The 21,693-nt window shown below is 34.2% G+C and overlaps 1 protein-coding gene across 9 annotated transcripts in view; it reads left to right on the forward strand.

Moving 5' to 3' along the window:
* Positions 1 to 21,693, forward strand: part of DMD (dystrophin) — a 1,152,080-nt gene that overhangs the window by 615,555 nt on the left and 514,832 nt on the right. For all 9 annotated transcript variants that reach the window (XM_085049820.1, XM_085049818.1, XM_085049835.1 and 6 more), the window contains one exon: positions 752 to 902. In XM_085049820.1, coding sequence (XP_084905946.1) covers positions 752 to 902 — 151 coding nt within the window. The remainder of the gene's footprint in view (positions 1 to 751; positions 903 to 21,693) is intronic.

The raw sequence follows: 21,693 nt of genomic DNA on the forward strand, positions 1-21,693 counted from the left end.
ACATTTAATGATGATCTTCTAACAAAACACTCTGGCTAATCTCTGATTAGTGATCACATTTCCGCACTAATCTAACACATAGGATAACTGAATTTCTTAAGTAGTAGGCCACCTGCAAAACCCCCTTATAATTCACTCTTCATTTCATTTCTTTAGTATTTGGCAGTGGTCCAGTCAAACAGGTCTAGAGGCAGAAGATCAGTCTGTCACTTTAGGCAAAAACAGGTCAGAACTTCCGCAAGTGCCAGAGTTACTTATCTGGTCTTTTTGGAGTGGCCTGTGGACTTGCAGACATGGTGGAAATACTTTTCATCCTCGTTTATGCTTCAAAACACTATTCTAAAAATATTTAATTTTTTTTAATCATCCTTGTACTTCAGGAGTTTTTTTCTTTTTTTGTGTAATTATTTTTATAAAATTGTCAAAGTGAAACTTACAGAAAAAAGGGTTTAGTAAAAGGTCCCTTTGCATAATGCAAAAAATTCAATTTAAAGGCTGTTGCATTTTCTTGAAAAGCATTTAAAAATTCATAAAATACTGATTTTTGATGCAGTTGCTTACTGGTAATTTCACTTCAGAGGTACTGCCATATTTCCATCGTATATAACTGTTATAAATGCTAATATATTGTCATTAATAGTATACCAATTTTAACCTGAGACATCCAACATTATTCTCTTTATGTTTTTTTTCTGTAGTCAATAAACAGAGTATCAATAGACTGTTATTTCATCTCCTTTTCTACTTGCAGACGGTTTGACAAATCTTTGGAAAAGTGGCAGATTTTTCATTCTGACATGAAGACATTTAATCATTGGCTAAGTGAAACTGAAGAGAAGCTGTCAAGAGCACAGATAGAGGCTGGAGATGTGGGGCTTGTGAAAACCAAGCAATTTATCCAGGTATGACTTGATTAGCCTATTTCCTGTTTTTCTGCAGCCTTTAAGTAAATTTCAGGTCTGGGTAATCTGTATTTTGCAGTTCATTTAAGGAGGATTTCTAATGTTGAGTGGCCAGTGACAATTTGTTCAGATGTGTCTGTTGTTCTGGTTAACTGAGAATTTCACCAGCTTGTTGGAAGATACATTTTTAAAGGAAATAAGATAGGGGATGACATGGTATATTGTGGTATTTTCATAGTTACATATTCCTTTAGTCTTTACTTAAAGTGCTCATTAATTTCCATTTGATAGTTGTGATCAACAGAAGTATCAGACTTCATTTTAAATTCTTGTGGAAGAAATGTGATTAAACATTGAGCTGTACAAGAGATATTCAATGAACTATGTCTTGCAACTATTGCTTATTTTGCCTGTTTCATGTTTTAATCAAAGGACCTGGAGGATGCTTTTATTTATGAAATGCAGTGTGACAGAATAGCCACTTAGTTCCTATGTGTCCAGTTCCAATTTGTATGCTTTTCATCTTGCAAGCTCTTTGAGCATCATAAGGAAAATAATAACCCTAGTTTCTTGGTAGTTTATTTCATTTCCCTCTTATGTGATTCAAATGGTAATGGGTATGAAGAATTAATTCTAAACTGGTGTTTTGGAAGTAGATAGTTTCAGCTGAATAACTTGACCAAACTCTGGATTCGTGTACTCATGCATAAGAAAAAAGTGCTGTTTAAGTAATTGGCATTTGTACATTTGAATTTCTGGATTGAATTGATTTCAGGTTGAAAGAAGTTAGGTCTGTCTAACATTAAAGCTAGAGGGTTTTTCAAATGCAACACTAACCTTCTTCTTGGCCTACAGTTAAAAAAACGAAATAATGTCTTTTGAATTTTAATATTTCTGGTCAACTTTTTTTAAGATTTATACTGCTGTTTCTTGACTGTAAAACTGCTGAACTGAAAAGGAAACACAAACATGTATTGCATGTATTGCAAGTATAAAAAAGACACAAGTATTAAGTAACAAACTAAGCTGAAGCAGTTAAAATAACAAGTAAATATTTTTTCTGCACATTACTTGCAATGCATTGAACACTTAAGAAGGGTGTCTAAGATCTGATTTCCAAAATAGAATGCCACCAAGGAATTAAAGATGCTCTTTACTGTGTATGCAAAAGGTAGCAGAGCTTATGTCTATGTTCCCTGAAATTCCAACTCCCTTTCTCTGTCCCACAGTTTGAAAAATATATATTACTAAAATAAGGTATGTATCTAGGTAGACAAAGAGTAATACTGTGTCACAAAGAATTACCCATTCTTCTTTACTTTGCCTCTGTGCCATCACCCTTCTTGGCAATCTTCTTGGATCCTTGAGCAGCTTCAAATGAGCATTTACAAAAAAAAAATGGATCCATTTAAAAAAAAAGTTTGTCTCATTTTTCCTAACCCCTTGCTAAATCAGCATTTTCTTTCTGAGAAGAGGTTGATTTTTGAGAGTGCCCAGATGAAGGTAAGATGTATTATAGATGTTACAAGTGCTCTGGGTACATAGCACATTTCAAAGTCTCAGCAGATTAGAATCATTGTTTTCTTGTCATCATTAAGAGGTTCATACCTAATGGAACAGCACAGTGAAAGACCCTGAGATAATGTCTTGTTATGCAGAAACTTACATTTCAGGGCAAAAGACTGCTTCTGTTTTACATTTCCCTTTGACTTACCCTCTTTCCATTTGTTACCCATTTGTTATTTCCTTATACAATATATAAGAACATTTTGAATATATGTTTGCAGTGTTCTTTTCTGTTTGCAGTCCATCACGCTTTTTCTTTCTTCCCTTCTCTGTTGTGTTAGAAATCTCATGAACTCATGAATTTGCCACTCAAAAAAAAATTGTTTAGTTCAGTACAACAGACAAAAGTACCTTTCTAATGAAAATTCAAGTGGTGCAAAAATATTTTAACGAACCTCAAGAATGCAGATCCAATGTTAGTTAACATTTATTTGTGACAGAATGCTAAGTCTGAAGTTGCACTGTTTCCATTCTCTTCATTGCTTCTTTATTTTGCTGGTTCTTGTTTCAAAAGTATTAGGCTTCTGTGAGGCTGACTGAAGAGATCATTAGAATTTCCATTAGGAAAACAGTTAAAACAGCTGAGCGTTCTGATTTACTAGAGTAGCAACTTGTTTTATTAATGAGATCATGCTGCTTAGTGAACCATATTCAGAATTAACAGGATTTGTTTGAAAATGCTTTCACAAGCAAGTGAATAGTCTGGTACTCAAGAAGAAGCTCTTTTAGGAAAAAAAGAAATGTACAAAACCTTCAGATGTGTAATACTGTTCTAAGTAGGACTACTTTGGAAAAGTAAAGATTAGTGTTTTCATTAACATTCAATAAATATATAGAGTAAAATGCTTATATAAAAGGAAACAGTCAACAGTATGATTAGGTGATTATGTTAATGTAGGTTAAAAGGTAATTACATTATTCCAGGTGTATTTGGGGAGGGGAGGTGTGTTCCTTTCTGCTGGATAATGGCATGATATTAAATAACATTTATGCATTATATATAATGTGAATGAAATCTAAGCATGGTTTCACTTCAGGTCATGAACACTTAAATACTCTTATTGTGAATTTTTCACTAGACTTTCTGAGATCAGAACTTGTGGTGCTGAGAAGAGATACCATATCTCAGTTTTTAAGAAACTGTAATTGACTTCTTTTATGATTAGGAGACACAAGATTTAAAAGGATGTTTCATAGATAGCACATCATATAATCCCTTTGAAACATATTGAACTCTGTCTTTAAAGTTATTAAGGATTTTATTTTTGCTCTCATTATTGTGACAGAAAGGTTCTTCTGTCTCTTTACTCCTTAATGCTTGGCATCTGTAGCTTCAACTACCTGCATTTGCACTTTATTTATTTTTGTGCTAGGGCTGAGTTGTAGTTCAATTTTATCTGCTCCTTGATGTTTATCCCCTTCTGTTCTTATAGGCTGCAGTAATTTCCCCTATCAGACCACGTTCAGCACACTAAAGCCACAGTTTTCTAATCTGTTTTCACATGGTAGCCAGTCAATTTGACTTGTACTTCCTGTGCTTATTCCTCTTTCTGGAACATGAGTTCTCAAAATAACACACTGTTACCCAAACTGAAATACCATCTTGTAGCATCAACAAGGTACCTTGAGTGCTGTGTTTGGTGGTTGCATCTTACCATGGCTCAATGCTAGAAAAGAATTTTTAGTCATCTAGTTTGAAACTTTATTTCATTTTCTTTTCTTGTGATCTGCCTTACAGCCCCGATATACATCTACAGAAACTGTTCTGCAAATTACAGATCTCAAATTATTCATTGAACTGTCCAGCATTTACATTTTAGAATACTTATCCATGCCTGCAAAAGGCTTGTGGATGACTCATGCCTTCTCTAGACCTTCTTTCTGCTGCACCAAACTGTCAGGAGCATCACATTTTTGCCTTGTAGATGTTTAAAGTAAGAAGATATAAAGTAAGAATCCAGGCTTCAGTGCTGAAAGTCATGGTCATGCTAATAATTTCCCTCTTTTATATCTAAATTGGATTATATGGATGTTGATGATTTAATAACCACTGAATTTAAACAGTTCTTTCTGGAATAGAGCACAAATGCAATCAGAGTAGAGAGGAGAAAAAAAGTGTTTCAGTGCTCAAGGCCACAAATTCTCTGCCATGAAAGCACAGTGGTAAGTGTGTGGATAGTTTGCTCTGTTTCCACCTAAATAAAAAACCTGTAAAAATGCTTTTATATATATAATAATTTTGGGTTTCATATTTTAGATTTTGTATTTTTATATTTATTTCCTGCTTTACTGAGTGATAAAGGTTATGCCAATAGTTTCTGGTTCTCCTTATTCCAGTTTGTTCCAGATGCTTCAGTTTTGACTGGTGCTTTTTGGTGATATGAGATATTGTCAGAAAACTTGTAGAACTGTGGCAAAATATTCTGGTCAAAGAGATTTCTATGATTGCTTAGTGATTCTATAGGAGAGGAAATACAGAATTTGGAATCAATGAGAATTTTTTTCATCGTTTTAGAAGAATAATTAGAACAATTAAGGTGAATACTAAAATGTCCTTCATATTGCAAGGGCATGTTTGTAAGGATATATACCCAACAGGAATGTATTATTCCCTAATATTTTATAAATACAAAAAGCACACTATTCCTTATTATTATGTTGAAAACAGATTCTTTAGTCTTAATTTTATTTTATTTTATTATATTTTTAATATTCTCTGTACAATTTACACACCCTTAGTACTTTCACTAGATGTTCTGACCTGGGCACTAAAATATTCTAAAGATGATAGCCAGCATACATGGATGCCATCAATTCTGACTTACACATTGGCTGGAGCATTTATTCAGAGAAGATCACTAGTTTCCTTTTTACTGAGTATCTCACTCTCATCAAACACCTCTGAGTGCAGAATGTTATTGCCCCTGAGAAAGAAAAGAGTCGGAGACATCCCACAGAGTTCAGTCTTTGGTCCAGTTTCTAAGGTCTCAGTAGAAATGTTTCAAGTAATATACATGAGCTCTGCATCAGACACCTGGGCCCTAACTGAGCAAAACTCTTTCTGGTTCGAGCTCATTTTAAAAATAAATTCATGGGCCTTTCTTGGCTAAGTGCTATCAGCAATGGAAAGACTTCATTTTCATTAATTCCTAATAAAATAGTTACCTCTTCTTCCTTATGCTAAGCAAAATATTAAATAATACTCTGATCTTTACAAGTTGATTTCTGTATATATATATGAGCCCTTACCCTTTCTTTCACTGTTCAAAGGCTCCTTACCTTTGTTATTGCTGCTAATGGAAGTGATGAAATACCAAGATGGTTTATTCTGAATTTGTAGTAAAAATATTTTGTTATTATTTAAGTCATAAGAAGTATTGCTTCACTAATAAATCTGTTATTCATTTTTTCTTTACTGCACACAATTCCTAATTTACAGCATCCTATTAAAAGTTTCTAATTAATTTATTGTCACTGGTGGTAGGACATTAACATGTCTGCAGGCTATGGGAAATAATAATTTTAAAGTTGCTTATGTGATTCTGCCTACTCTTGCACCATTAGGTGGCAATTTGTGGCTTATATTTAGGTTTTATTGTAAATCATGGCATTATTTATCCTGAAAATTGAATTAAATCTTGTAAGTAATTAATTAGGATACATTTTTCAAACATTTCATTATGAAAATTTTCGAAATAGCTACCAGCACACAGATGTGGAGTGGCATAATTTTTATACATGATTAGAATAAATAAATGAGGGGTTTTTCCTCTGTCTTGGAGAAAACAGTGTTCTTGGACTGGATCAGCCAAACTTCCTGGTACCTGACTATAACTGTCTTACTGTTTGGGGGAATTTATCTTCTCGTGGGGATCTGGGAAAAAGATTGGGGTCCAAATCAATCTCTCAAGCATTTTTTTTGTCTGTGTAGAAAGAATTAAGGAAATGGAGGATGCAATATTTTCATATTAATGAATTTGTCTTGGTGTCAGGGCTAATCTGGACATTTCTAATCAGTGACATGTACAGATAATATACTTCAGAGTCAAATTTATCTATGCTTTTGTCATGGTATAAACAGAGTAGTTAATCTGACTATGCCTTGGAAGTTTTGGGAAATGAATGATTACTTTCAAGGTAGTCAAGATACTGGCTTTTTTGCCTCACAAAAAATTTATGTGGTTGCTTCCATAAGTCCTTCAAAAGTGCATCTCATATTGCATCAGAGATGTCTATGAAGCATGAGTAAATCTGTGGGTGTTGATGCATAGATATCTGCACATCTATAGCTATTTATAAGTTACCTATCTATAAGATAATTTATGAGACTTGAACCCTGTCGTTGGTCAGCCTGGGAGTCTCTCTAGGTCTGGCCATTAAAAATGCTTACATAAAACAATCAGGGAACAGTAAGACTCTTGGGGAAAACCTTTCTATACATATTAGTTCCATAAATTAGTACAACTAGGTCTTGCTGGTGCACTTTTCATGGATAGTTTTATTAATCTTATTTAGAACCTTTCATGCCAACAGATTTTCCAAACTCTATCTATCACATACAGCTTTTCACTTCCATCTAAAGCCATAAAGTAAAGCCATATAGTAATCTTCCTGGACAAAACAGCAGGTTAGTGTTATGTTCCTTCAAAAAGTGAACTGTTTCAAAAAAACACTCTGCATTATAAAAACCTGCATTATGAAAACCTTAGAGTTTGTGCAGAGCAGAGAACAAAGGATCAGCATCTCCCTTACACTGTCAAAAAACCCAAAAAATTCATGGCTCAGTCAAATGAACTCAAAAAAAAATACAGAAAACTGCAGTACTTTCTTTAAAACTATTTGAAATGTTTTATTAAAGAGTTATCAAGTACTTCATTACCAGCACTTACTTGTAAGAAAATATTTTAGATAGAGGCTGTTTCTTTCTTTTATGCTATTTAAAGCTTCTGGAAAAAAAATTGTTCTCACATTGTTGCTCACATCAAGCCAGCTTGCAGTGGTGTATGCAATTAATTTTCTTTCCAAAATTAAAAACTAAAAAATAAAATTAAAAACTGATATTATTTTAGTGAAGGTTATGGCAGAAGTTCAGAACAACATTAGATATTTATGAGAGACATTGTTTGATCTCAATCTTTTTTTTTCTATTATACCTAAACAGACAGCAAATATTGTATTTCTTAGTGTTCTAAAAATAAACAGTACAGATTTGGTATAGCTTCTCATTCAAAATCTAGGTTTGCAATGGATGAAAAAAAACCCTATAGCAACTACACAATTTTTTTAAATCTGTTTGACTTTTCACAATGAAATTAAAACCACTATAGAAAAAGTCTTTTATTTTATGGGTCTAAGTATTTTGCGTTTGCTGAATATCTTCTAAATTCAAGCAATAATTCTACCCTGATTCTAATTCAAAAGAATAAATATGTTCTTTTGCCACATGTAATGAGACTGTTTACAGGCTTCAAATTTCATTCAATGATTTAAGGATATGTAATGTATTGTGGAGTGTGGCAAATTCCAGTTTATGCATTGATTGGAACAAGAACATAACAGACTGTTGTGTGCATCCACTAACTATATTAAATTTTAGATATACATGTCTGAGAATCTTGCTGATTTAAGAATGGCTTCTTGAGTTTTGTTTTGTTCTGGTTTTTTAATAAAGACAGCAAACCCTTGGTGTGCATAAGGGACAGTCCTGTCAAAAATGCAAGCAGGAGGTAAAGAAGAAATGAAAAAGAACATATTATGAACAGCTTTTCCAATATACACTTCCTGTCTTAGAATGGCAAATATTTGCCAGTTTCACATTATTATGTGACGTCTCACTATATCACCTCAAAAGGTGACAGTCAAAATCAATTATTTGACATTTTTGTGGAAATGTAGTTTAAAAGAATATTGATAAAGATGTACTGAAACTGGGCAAGGTCCTGCTCCTGGGGTGGTATTAGAAGTCATATTAAAATATTCAGGAAAAAATTCTGGTATGTAAAAAGAATGTTTCTGAATGTCAGGGTCCTAAGTTGAGCAGAAGATTCTATGAATGTTAATTTTCCATTAGTGTGGTGGAAATGGGAACTATTATTCACCTGCATTATGTAAGATGGTTCATACAAATTTTATTCTACTGAAAGCTAGAAATAGGTGCTGATTATTTTATATAAATTAGGTGATCAGCTTTATTTATTTATTTTCCATTACTTAATAACTATGTTCTATTGCCGTCCATAGCAAGACAAGGTGGTTCTCTGCTCCCTCTTAGTGGGAAGAACATATTAATGACAAGTACTGCTTTTTTTGCTTTTTTTTGCTTTTTTTTGCTTTTTTTTCTTTTTGTTTTGCTACAATATTTATACAATGGCTATTTATCTCTCATAAACTCATCCTGTGTCCCATGGTTCAGTCACTACCGTGAATTGTCTTAAATTAAAACTGAATATTGTTTCATTTGTCCAGTCTTTGTGGAGTCATTAAAACACATTTTGTTTTTGAAGACTGCAAGATAAACCAAAAATTCTGATCACAAAAAAATTTCTTTCTGTGGTTTTGCAATAAGCACTACACCAATCTGAATATAATGCACAACACATTCTTACTTTAACAGTTGTCTTTAATAGCTAAATTGGAAAAGATCTGTTCTGTACATTGTCTGTAAACCATTGAATTTAATGGGAGGGGTTGCTAATAGGTGTTTATGTGATGGTTTTAATACTGTGATTTTAGTAAATTGACTCCTTTAAGGAAAAAAAACACAAATATGGATATTTTGTTAAGCATTTGTTTAAGACTTCTGCTTGTGCCTTCCATGGCAAAATCCTTTTTGGTGTAAACTTGAAAAAAACCAAACCAAACCAAAAACTCAACCAAAACCAAACTAAACCAAACAAACACCCCCAAAAAATCTGATTTTGTCTATTTAACTTTCCAGAGAGGGAGATTCTTTCTAAATTCACCTAAATTATTTGAGAGCTTTTTGTCAAGTAATCTAACAGAATTCTTAGCAGACGTTAACATCTGCTCTGAATAAATGAGCATTTGGTAGATGTTGTTCAAGAGTAAAGTAGATCTCAGGAACTGCTCCAATAACACAAAGTACTGTAGTAATTTCTATTAGATTATCAAGGCTTCAAGGCAAGGATAGTTTGTTTGCAATTGCATATTGTCTGGTGCAGTGGGGCCTTCATTTTAGCTGGGTTTCCTCTCAAGATTTCAAAACCAAACTTTGCATTTGTGACCAATAGAGAACAGTGGTTAGGAATAGACTGAAAATACTTACAGTGATTAGCTTAAACAATTTTGCGATTTGTCTTGATGACTGAAAAATATTGTCCAAGCTATACACTTCAGTTTAAGTGGGTACTCTAACATATTTGAACACATAGGTTGTGTAATATTTATGCCCTATTTTGGTTTTTGGAGGACACACTATTATAATTTATGATGACTGACAAGAATTTTTCTTTTGAGTCTTTTCTTAGTCCTTATGTTACCTCTGAGTGTTATAGGATTTAGAGACTCAGAGGAGCTCAAGCACCTGAGAACATCCTCATGATACTACTTCCAATGAAGACTGCTCTGGTATTTTCTAAATTTTCTATCATTATCCTACTTCATTACCTCTTGTGGTTGCAATATCTTCTGCAGTGGTTCCTGTTACACAAGACTGATGATTCTGCAATTCTGTCATAAGCAAGACAAAATAGAAAGTCAATGAAATTAGGCTGATAAAATTATTATCTTTATGTTCATTTGTTTGTTTCTTTTAGAAGAGAAAGAAATGCAATGACCCCAACAGCACATTTAGTCTTAAAAGTAATAATAGAAAAGCTACCTAACAGTTAATTCTGGTGACTCAATGTTTTTGCTACAGTAAGTCATGCTTTTGGAACATAGGAAATTTAACCATTTGAAAATCCTAAATTATTAATCAGCAAATATCAGAGGCAATGACCTAATTACAATTAAATTAGGCAGTGACCTAATTACAGATTCGTGATAACAACATTCATACCAAAATCAATTCACACGCCTGCACATAAGGAGAGGTGCACAACTGTATCCATGTGTATAAAGGCACCTGCCAGGAATTTGCCTCAATTTCAGTGAAATACTCAGGTCAGATCCCTTTGCATTTCTGAGCAGGCATGGGATGCAGCCCGAGGAATAGAGGTGCATGAGGAGGTATCAGCCTTGGCCTCATCATCAGGGTTGATCTTCTGAGAGCTGCAAGTGTGAGAGTTCCAGAGCTCCAAGAGGCATCCCACTCAGGTGTGCTGCTGCTGCCCATGGTGGTCAAGGAGAGCTCAGAGGGCCTCACTCAGGACCATTCAGAGGTTCATAGGCTCACAAGATGATTGGCTTCAGTCATCTGCAAAATTTCCATCCTCAGGTCAGTAATTACGGGAATTTCCAAAACATTTGGAAATTCTTCTAGAACTCCAGTAACAATGGTACCATTCCACGTGGGATATGCTACAGGTAGGAAATGTTTCAAGGCTGTCAGGGGATGGTTGATTGTTCCCCACCTTAGTCAGACTGCTGATGTTCCTGCTGCAGTTTTGTTCCCTCCTGGATGACACAGGAGCCCCTGGTGTGCTCAGAGATGCTTCACCCCAGCTGCTCAGGTCAAGGGGCATTTCATCCCTCAGCAGTTTTGCTAAAAGCCTCTCAGGTTCACCTGAGATGGTAGAGCAGGTCTGGGGGAAGGAGGGCAAAGGCACCACCACAGTATCTTTTTTGTTTCTTTAAAACCTCCAAAGTCTTATAGAGAGTTCCATGAAATATGTTGAATATTTCATTTTAATAGATAAATGTTTCTTATTAAACTGAAAGGTAATGGGTTTTCATGGATATTTGGACTTCATTTATATTTGAAATGCTGCTGGTGCTACGTCTTGGTTACTGTGCTTTTCTATTATAGAATTCCAATTTATTTTTAAATGATAAAGCTAAAACTGGAATTAAAGTTTACCATGCTGGATTTTTTGTTTGGTTGGTTTGGGGTTTTTTCACATATTCATAAGCACTGTTTAATTACATTTACAAAGAAATGAACATATTTTTCAATACTATTTAGTGTATGGCTAAACCTAATGATTTTACAGATGATTTCACATTCCTGACTTTGTCCATCTTTTACAAAATCTTGTACTGTAGTTGCAGAGTTTAGGTAACAGCTATATTTGAGCAAAACACAGAGGAATCATGAACTCCCTATCCTTTATATGCCTTCAAAGAATTTTACTTAGTCCTTTGTCTGTGTCACAATGAAAACTCCAGGCATAACTGATTCTTTACCACTTCTTTCTGTCCACAATTCTCTTGCTTTCATGTCTTTTTAAGAGTTGTTGTGGGGTAGTTTTTCGTCAGTTTCTTGCTTTTTTTTTTTCATGATAGGAGTGCTTAAGGCTGTGAGCAGGGTTTGCATTCTTTATTGCAAATGTAGACTATACTTTCAAGTGTATTGATGTGTGTGCTGCTTCATTTTCTCTGTGGTTACTAACAGACCTAGAGACTGATGTGGTCATCAGTCATCTATCCCTTAATCTTCAAATTCTTTAACAATGCAGGGCTGATTTACTTTTTTCCCTAAATACAATTTAAAATCAGATTGTTTTGAGATTTTAACTTCTCTTGGGCTCCAGCAGATTTCCTGAAATCCTGGGAGACCAGTCAACATGAAAGCAAAGTCAAAAAAACAAAGTCAAAAAAACCAAACCAAACCAGACCAATTTCTTTAAATGTGAGTTTTGAGAAACAAAGAACATAAAAAAATTTAAATTAACAAAATTATTTGGATACTGAACCATCAGTCTGGACTGAGATGGAATTGCAAGCATGTTGCAGCAATAAGGAACAAGTAGGAACATTGCTGTGCCCTCATTTCCCCAGATAAGTTATTCCTAAGAGCAAATATTTTCCTTTTATTTCATTCATATAACTAATCGAGTTATAATAGTTAATGCTTTTCATAGATTTATGTTTGCCTCTTTTCTAGTTGATTTATTTCTAGTGAGGTCTCAACAGACTTTATGCATTTTAAAGACATGATGTTTTCAAACACAGCCCTTGGGGTAACCTAAGTGCATTTTCAAAACACAGTCTTTGAGTACAACTTTTATTCTTAATCCAGTCTTTCTAATTAGGAAAAATTACATACATCTTGTATTTTGACAGAGAGATATTAAGACTTACAATGTATTTTGTCCTGCCTATATGACTGGATTATTTGCAATAATATTGAGAGTGATTGAGGGAAAGAATAACACATTGAGGAATAAAAATCACTTTAATGAAATGTAATTATCTCATGGCTGTTTGGCTTATTTTCAAATTTTTAAGAGCATCCTAGTCTACTTGACTCTTATACTGGTATCTGAAAAAAGCATGTATTTTCTGGCAGTAGAAATTATTACATTGAGCATGTGGCAGCAGGAGAAAAGAAAAAGATAAACTTAGTAAAGTAAATGTGAATGTATAAGCTGAGTTTAAATTTTACGATTAATGGAAAGACAGCCAGTGAAGTTATGTTCAGTATGATCCCATAAAAAATTATTTTGAATTATGTTATAGTAAAAAGGGATGTACACCATTCTCTGAAGTTCATTTATGACCAGAATATTTGTAAAAGGCATGTGTGCATATATTATTCCTTTTTTCTTATGTATGTTCTAAAATTTTCCACATTCCTCCAAAAACAAAATACAAGCATACAAGAATGAAATAATATAGAGAGAAGCCTAGAATATAAGTTTAAATTCTCTTTCCAAAAGCTCAGAATGTGGTTAATTTGCCACATCTTTGTAATAACTGGTGCAGAAAATAAAGCATTAGTTGAAGTGTAACATAGAAAATTTCTATTTTCATATGGAAGTTTTTCAAAGTTGCGTTTGAAATCAAAATGAGCTTGATAGAAGAACTTAGAGCTTTCTATCTTACTATGCATTGTAGACCTGACAGAATTGTTCACAATAACTAATATGTACACCGTTGTACCATTTGGTTTTGGCAGTATTTTCTGTGGTAGCAAGAGAGAGTTATTCTAAATTGTTTGGAATTTTAGAATCCTAGTTAAGCTGGTTTATCACAACAGGTGCTTACATTGTCTTTTGCTTCATTATGCTGTCAGCAGTACTTCAAGTGGGGTGCAATTATTTTTAAAGTTAATATCAGCAGCTATTATATAATATTGATTTAAAATCTGTTGAACACCCGTGACCTCAGAGATAGTTTATCATGAAGGCAGAAATTAGTCATTTAGCTATGCTTGATCTCATGAAGACAGTGCAAATTTAGAAACTATATAAACAGGGGTAGGTAATTATTTTGAGTATTACTGGACTGTCATACCATAATAGCTTCATAATAATTAGGCACATTAAGCAAGTGATGAAGTAATAAACAGTAGACTAAATAATTCTTTCCACATTCTGCCATGGAATTGCTAAAAATTTCTTGCACACCCTCCGATTTGAAAGTGTTAAAATGTAAGTTCATGTGTAAGAATGAAATTTGAAATTTTGACTATTCTCACTTTTGATTATTTTTTCTTTTCTCTAGTTAATTCAATCCTCTTGAATCCATTATTGTTTCATTATTACATGGATTTCTGGGTTTGATTTGTACAGTTATTATAAAGTTCCTAAGATCTTTAAGTATCAATGTTTCAGAGATCTCTTTAAGATCTCTTAAAATTTTTCTATCCTTTTGTTTTCTGACTTCTGGTAAGTTTTCTCAGATATTCAAGTACTTTATATAGGAAAGAACCTGAAGAGTGTATAAGAAGTAGCAAACCAGAAAGATCATCATATTAGAAACTGAAATTTAAGTCCTTTGCTTGCCACTGATTTGTATAATACAGGTTTTAAGTTTCTAGCTACAAAGAAAAGCCAAGGCAAGTGACCCTTGCATTCAAATAAATTCAGTCTTTCACAGCTTTCATTATAGCAGTGAGAAATTCAGATCTCAGCTGTCTGACATGAGGACATGGATCAGTGATTTGCACACATATATCTGAATATATAAATCTAATATATCCATTTTTTAAACAATGACAAGTCAGGACAAGTACCAATTAGGGTTTAGCAAGCAGTAACCATGCATATTTCAGCGTAAAATACTGTTTGGATGAATATGAGGTTGTAACACAGCTCAAGAATATTCCTTTCCTGCATGGAACTATTTCCAAAGCACCTCTTCAGCTATAACCATGATTTAAACTAACATTATTCCCATTACATTGTCATTATAGTTAAAGTCATTCAGAACAATGAGCAGTGTTGGTCAGAATGCCCTTCTGTCAAAAGAGGGAAACTGTTCCTCTCCATTCCATATTTCCAGCCCTCCAATGTTGGCAGTCCTAGTGTGAGTCAGAAATCAGCTGCCACACTCTATTAAGTATATAAAAATTGTCCAGATGTCATAATAATAATAAAAAAAAAAATCAGGGAAAATCTAGAAATCTGTATTTTTGTCTCCTATCTTATTAACCTGTTGTCTACAGTCAACAAAAATCCTAATTTAAGAATGATCTAGCTCCAGAACTTTTTTATTCAAGTCTTACCCAAAGGTCAAAAATTTTACAGAGAGCTTAGAGGTTCTTTACTGTGTATTATGCCATCTCAATTATTTTTTCTTCCATTGTAAAGTCTTAATGGCCTCTCTTTGATAAATGGAGTGACACTGTGAGTGTTATTTTGTAAGATGTTTTGAATGCTATTCTGCTGAAATAAAATCAGTGTAGGAGAATTAAGTTTCTAGTGGCATCACTGCTTTTCTCTTGCAAGGAAGTGACTTTACCAGTGCAGATCCGAGGCTGAAGTCACAGATGGAAAAGTATGACCAGATGAGAATTTTAATTTGCACTTTTCCCTATGTCCACAGAAGACTGTGCAGAATAAAATTATTCCTAGTTCTGTAAGAGTATTTCCTAACAATCTCGGGACATGGAAAAAAATATTTAAGAGTATCTATGGTTTTTGAAAAACTGATTTGTAAACACTACACAACAATGCTTTTTTTTTTTTTTTCTGGAATAAGGTCAAGCTTGATTGAAAGCTGGGCAACACCTCCAGTATCCTTTTTTTCTCTGCTAAAAGTTTAAAATTAACTTCCATAAACAAACAGATTTGTGTTAGCCCAGTGAGACATGATAGAAAATGGATCTTCAATTCAGAGCCAGCATATTGTGATTAAAAGTCCCAATGAGCTTCATAGCTCTTTCTCCATAGCACAAACTGGACTCTGATCTGTTTATGGCTCCTGGGAGAACAATACAGTAGTATAATTTTCACATGTGAATGTAGCACTTTTTCTGCCTTGCATAAATCATTCTTTGAGGAAATTTTACAAGGCTCTATTGGAAGCAAAAGCTGTGCAAGATATACACAATATGGGTAGGACACGTATTCAGATGTGACTCAAAATCAGGCAGCACCAAACCAAGCAGAAAATATGGTGGAAGAGGCCAGAAATGCAGGCTAAGATTGCTAGTATAGGAACACAATGATGATATAGAAATAGTGTCTTAAATACAACAATATTTTATGTTCAAATGTTTAACTTTTTCCTGTAATTTTTGTGTGTTTCAACATGCACATGAGTGTCCAGTTGATTTCTGTATGTTAGGAAAATGCACCTTTCAAGAAGCATCCAAGAATGCACTTTTTTACCCTTGTAGCAATATAATGGCATCCCTGGAACTTTTAGTCCAGATCAAGGAAGAAACAAGTAAATCTTGATAGAGCTAAATTCTAATTGCTGTGCAGTACAGTCACCATAAAAATAGCTAAAAAAAAATTGAAAATATTAATCTAATAAGTTTTAAAGTATGTTGTTATTATAAAAACTGAGTTTTGAATATAGGTAATGGGATCCAAATGACTGCTTGGCAGTTTTTGTTTTGATAGTTTTGATAGTGTGGAGCTAGTTCTGACCTAGTTGGGGCAGAGTTAATAAATTGTGATTGCACTGCATAAAAGGGATGTCTGTGTCAGGTTTTCCATGCTGCTGGGGAGGGTGTAAAAGTTTTTGAATTTTTCAAAATGTATCCAGTTTTATCCACCATTTTTATACTTTGTTAAAAATTTCAAGTGTTGTATAGTATAAAACTCCTAGTAGATGACTGCTGACTTTTGACTTTCTAGGGTGTAGGGCTGTGGGAAATTTAGGAGTAAAGTAGATCTGGAATTGCATGTAATTAACCCTACTCCACTGCTGAAACTGAGGCAAAACTGAGAAAATAGATGTGCCTTTAAAACTGGGGGAGATGGGGTGGGGGGAAGATAATACTTCTAGTATATCTTATGGGATGTCTCTTGACCCTTATTGGATGAAATTCCTAACCAGTTGTGATTAAAAAACATCTGCCCTAGACATAAAGAAAGGTAGGAAACAGCAGTGTTTTAGCATAAAAGAACAGAGATCTTCAACTGTATAAGTCATTTTTAAGTTTAATTTATGATCTTCATTGATGTCTTTAATTCTACTTGTAAGAAACTGCGAAGTTATTTTCTGTAACAGCAGGTCCCAAGGTATTTTGAATTTATATAGCCATCCAGTTGCTTCTTTTGCTGTTTTGATCTAGTGAAAATTTTTCATTGTGTCCTTATGGACTGCATATACATAAGAAACATAGAAAATATTTGATCTCAGGTTTTATACAATTATTTTCTATAAATGTGAATTTAATTTTCTCCTTTTTGTTTTAATTCCATGATCTGTTCTACTGTATTATACCTAACAATCTTTCTAGGGTGTTTTGAGGATTTCAGAGTTAATATTTCAATATTGCTTTCAAAATGCAAATAGCATATAAGGTTTTATTCACACTAATAAATTTATAACTGTGATGTATCGTTTTCTGACACAGCAGTATGAGCGATACGATGGCAAGTTTGCTTGACCTTGAAGACGGTCAGTGATACTTCTGCAGCTTTTCTAAGATGGATAAAACTGTCTATTATCTGCAACTGTATTATCTAGCCAAACTGTGGCAGTATTCTCTCCCTATTATGACCTCTGTTCGAGCCTGCAACATTTAATTTATTCAATTGAGATAGTATCTATTTTTTATTCAACTTCATAATATTAACACTATGCACAATGCTTTTATTTGATTTTTTTTTTACTTACACCTTTTCAAGCCCAATTCCAAACTTTGACAACTAATAAAGACAAACAAGGAAACAATTAGATGACCTTACTAATAAATTGCTAGAATATCCTGTGTATTTTATTTCCATTCTTTGGTAAAAAGAAAAATGTAGCTGATGTTTATTTCATTAGAAAGAGGCAGAAAAGATTCCAAATAGAGAAACTGATAGTCATGGTACTGTAAGAAATCTATAGTGAATAACTGTAAACCCATCAGCAGAAGTCGTAGTGTTTTTATTTGATACCTTTACCTGTTGTCAATCATAGATATTTCAGGTGTTTAAAAAGTAGTTTGCATAAGCTATGCATGAATCTCTCTGTCACCAATACACAAGTTAATTAGACTGAGAACAGAAATAGGAGCTACTAAGTATGGGCTGTCTTTTTTATTTTTCTTTGTGAAGTGAAATACCACTTTTCAGTGATGACCTATCCTTGTAGTATTCCAGCTTGTCACACTGGCCACAGCTGTGACACAAATAGAACATGATAGTACTTTGTGCTCCTGAAAATGTGGAGATGCTGTAGCTGCTCTTACTGTCTCATTGCTGCTCTTGGTGACTGAGTCAGAAAAGAAACAGAAGGAAGAAAGAGGAAAAAAAAAAGAAAGAAAAAGAGAAATTTGTCATAATTGACTTAAATGTCTGTAATTTGAATGACATTGTATTTACTGTAAGCCTTGTACTCTCCTCCTTTTTTCCGAATAAAAAAGCAGGTTGTTTTTTTTTAAGCAATCTTACCTCTGTTAGAAGGCAGTTGAATTATCACTGCCTTTTTCCTGAATCTAACCCCATGTTTCCCTTTGATCATCTTCACATCACCGTCATCTTTCAGCAGTGTCTGCACATTTTTCATATTGGATACCCCAGATAAGTAAATTTTATGTTCTCTTCAATAGACAGATAATCAGGGAAAGGACGTAGGATTTTCAAAGTCATCTGAGAAGCAAGGGGCTAAAGGATCATCAATTCCACTGAGATAAGAGAACTTGACTCCCTCAGATTCTTTGAAAATCAGGAATGGAATAACTGATTCTGCCCTAAGTCTCAGGCAAGAAATCTTGTGGAGGAGAAAAATTTGGAAGTCCCAAGTCCTTTTGTATTACACTTGCCTTTGTAACCCAAATGAACACTACAAACAGATCTCATAAAACATTACGTAGAAAAACAGATATATCTCATTTTATCTTCTTATCAGCACTCATTAGGGTATTATATATCTGTCAGATGATATGACCAGCGAGCTCTCTATACACACTCTTGCTTCACTTTTGATGTACTAAATCAAACATGAATACTGTGTCGACTTTTCATTTGCTATGCTCATTTCTAATATTACTCACATGTCTTCATATAATTCATGGATTCATTTTCATAATTAAGTTGTATTTTTTTTCAAGGAAAAAATTATGCATTAGTGTGAGATTAAGAAAAATTTGATTTTCTTCCTTAATTAACTATTTTGATGAAGGAATTTGGTGTAGCACAAAAAGATAAGATGTATGTAACAGTTTAAACATATCCATTGAAGTTGATCAAATTACTATAGGATTGAATTAATGAGGGAATAAATCAGTGAAATAATACATAATCAAAATGAATATTTAAGGTCCAAACCCAGTGTGATAAAATACAAGTCTAAATAGAACATGCATTTCTTTGAAGTAGAATAGATTCATCTTTCTAACTGGTGTGCACACTTTGAGTGATGTTCTTTTTCATCACAGGACAATTTCTCATGCTAAATTTCATCTTGAATGAAACCGCAAGATGAGAGGAAGAAGCAAAATCAAATATTAGTTTTAAAATGTGCTTTTCAGTGGTAGTATGATATATGTAAATTTATATATTAGAGCTACTGAAACTATTCACTGTGTTTAATGTAGCTGATAACCTTTCTATAATGCACCTCATAATTTTTTTCAAGATACATGCCAATTGGTCTAAAGATACTAAGCAGCAAAACAATTACTGATGTTTTTTTCTCTCAACTGTAGTAAAGAGAATTATAATTTGAAGATAAAAAAGATGTTTTTTTATGTTTGTTGGATGATGAGAATAAAGCAATTATTGTCATGGCAAATTGCAATCTTTTAATAAATCTTTTGCTAAAATTTTATGCATCTATAAAATCTCATATCTGATGTCCTGTGTGGACAAGCCCAGTCCAATTGTCTGAGATGTGATGGTGTGAGGATGAGAATTCTGTAGCTCCTTCTCCCTAGCAACTGTCAGGTGACAGTCAATTTTTCAGCCAGCAAGGCAGGTGATACCAACAGAGAACCTGGCTAGGGCATCCCTGCACCCTTTGCATCTGTGGGACTCCCCACACACAGGCTTCCAGCAAATTAATTAATTTGCCTGGAAAGAAAAAGCGTTGCACTATATTTCAGTATTATTTTTCAGCAGTGTTAGTCAAAGCAAAATTTAGAGATAAACTCACTATTCCACACCAGAAGTAATCTAATGCCAAGAGCTGAAGACAGGGGATAGCAACCACATCAGAAGAAACAGGCAGAGTATTGGCAGAAAGATCTACAGTGCTGATAGCACAGCAGGTGCCCTAGCAGTTACAGGCAGTATGTTTTGTTAGAGGTGAAAGAGCAGCTTCCACTCCTTTCTGTGTGCAACTTCGATGTTGTCAGTGTTGAGGAATTTCTTACATCTCCATCCCTTCAGAACTTTGCTAATAACTTAATATACGCTTTTTAATATAGCTTTTAAGAAAAAATAGGTATCTGCAATCTAAGGTGTTTTCCCTGACAGTAACAAAACTCAGCTTGCTTCGGACCTTTGCTATTGAAGAGAAAAATGAAAGGTGAAATCAACAAAACAAATTGCACTTTTGGGTGAGTGATTCAATAAGAGAGCTCCCCCATGAGAGTTTTGAGTCTTTTGCCTTATTTCAACTTCATGAGCACCTGAAGAATATCTCACCTACTATGCAAGGACTTCAAATCTAGGGACATAAAGCGTAGTGAAACCATGGCACAGTTCTTGACAAATGATACAAAGCAGAAGTCCGTGTAATTTAAGCACTTTTTTTTTTGTATCTAATAAGTCTCTAAGGTCATCTGGGTGATCTGATATAGGTGGTAGATATGGGTGTCGCTCTAAAGGGGGTTGTATAAAGCCTGAGGTTTAGTCTGTTGACTTTCCTCACACAAAAGTCACTTAAAATGAACAAAATGGAAACAGGAGTGAAGGTGAGTAAATCAGGAGTTCATAGTAAATCCTGCTCCTCTGTAGCACCTCAAGGTTGAGAAAAACCTGCATTGTCAGGAAAGCTTATAATGGATTATAACTAGACCTTTTCTTGCCTAATAGCTGGAAACTGGAAATATCCACTTCACAGTAGGTAACCAGTCTGTAAAAAAGCCAATAAGAAGGAGCCTTCTGTGGCTAGCACAGTTTTTCCCATGGGAAGTTTTCTTGTGTTTTTGTAAATAAAGATAAAGTTTGGATGTTTTGGAACAGTGTCCCAGAACTTGGACAGTGCAGGCCTGGCCAATCAGGCCTGGGGGAAGGCTTCTGACTGACCAATCTGGGTGACTTTTGAGAACTCTATAAATGTGATGAAATCAAAACAATAAAGGTCATTCCTTCTTGCCACTGAGAACCGATGCATTCATTACTCTGCTAGCTGCTCAACAGCGACAGCCTTCCTCCTGAGTTTGCTTGGCACACATGGGAAGGAGGGAGGGGGAATCACTGCCTCCTGCAGATGTGTTATACAATGCTGAACAAGGACCAATACTGGGGGGGGGTGGTTCACCTTTTCAGGGCTATCCGAAGGTTATCCTTTTCATTCTTTTGCTCTTAATTTAATTTTTTATTCTTAGTTGTGTCCTTGTAATACTTGCAGTGCTTAATTGTGTACTGCAATAGCAGGGCCTTTTTCCCTTACAGTGCCAGATCCTAGCCCTGTCACAGTCATGGAAAGTAGAAAACATGAATTTAAGTTCAAAAAGCATAAAGGATAAAGAATACCATGAGCCATGAGGATGGTAGAATTTTTAAAGGGTAATATTACCGTTGTCCTACATGCCACAATAGCCTATAAA

This window comes from Lichenostomus cassidix, chromosome 1, assembly GCF_008360975.1.
Source record: "Lichenostomus cassidix isolate B80296 chromosome 1, HeHo_3.0, whole genome shotgun sequence".
Classification (NCBI taxonomy): domain Eukaryota; kingdom Metazoa; phylum Chordata; class Aves; order Passeriformes; family Meliphagidae; genus Lichenostomus; species Lichenostomus cassidix.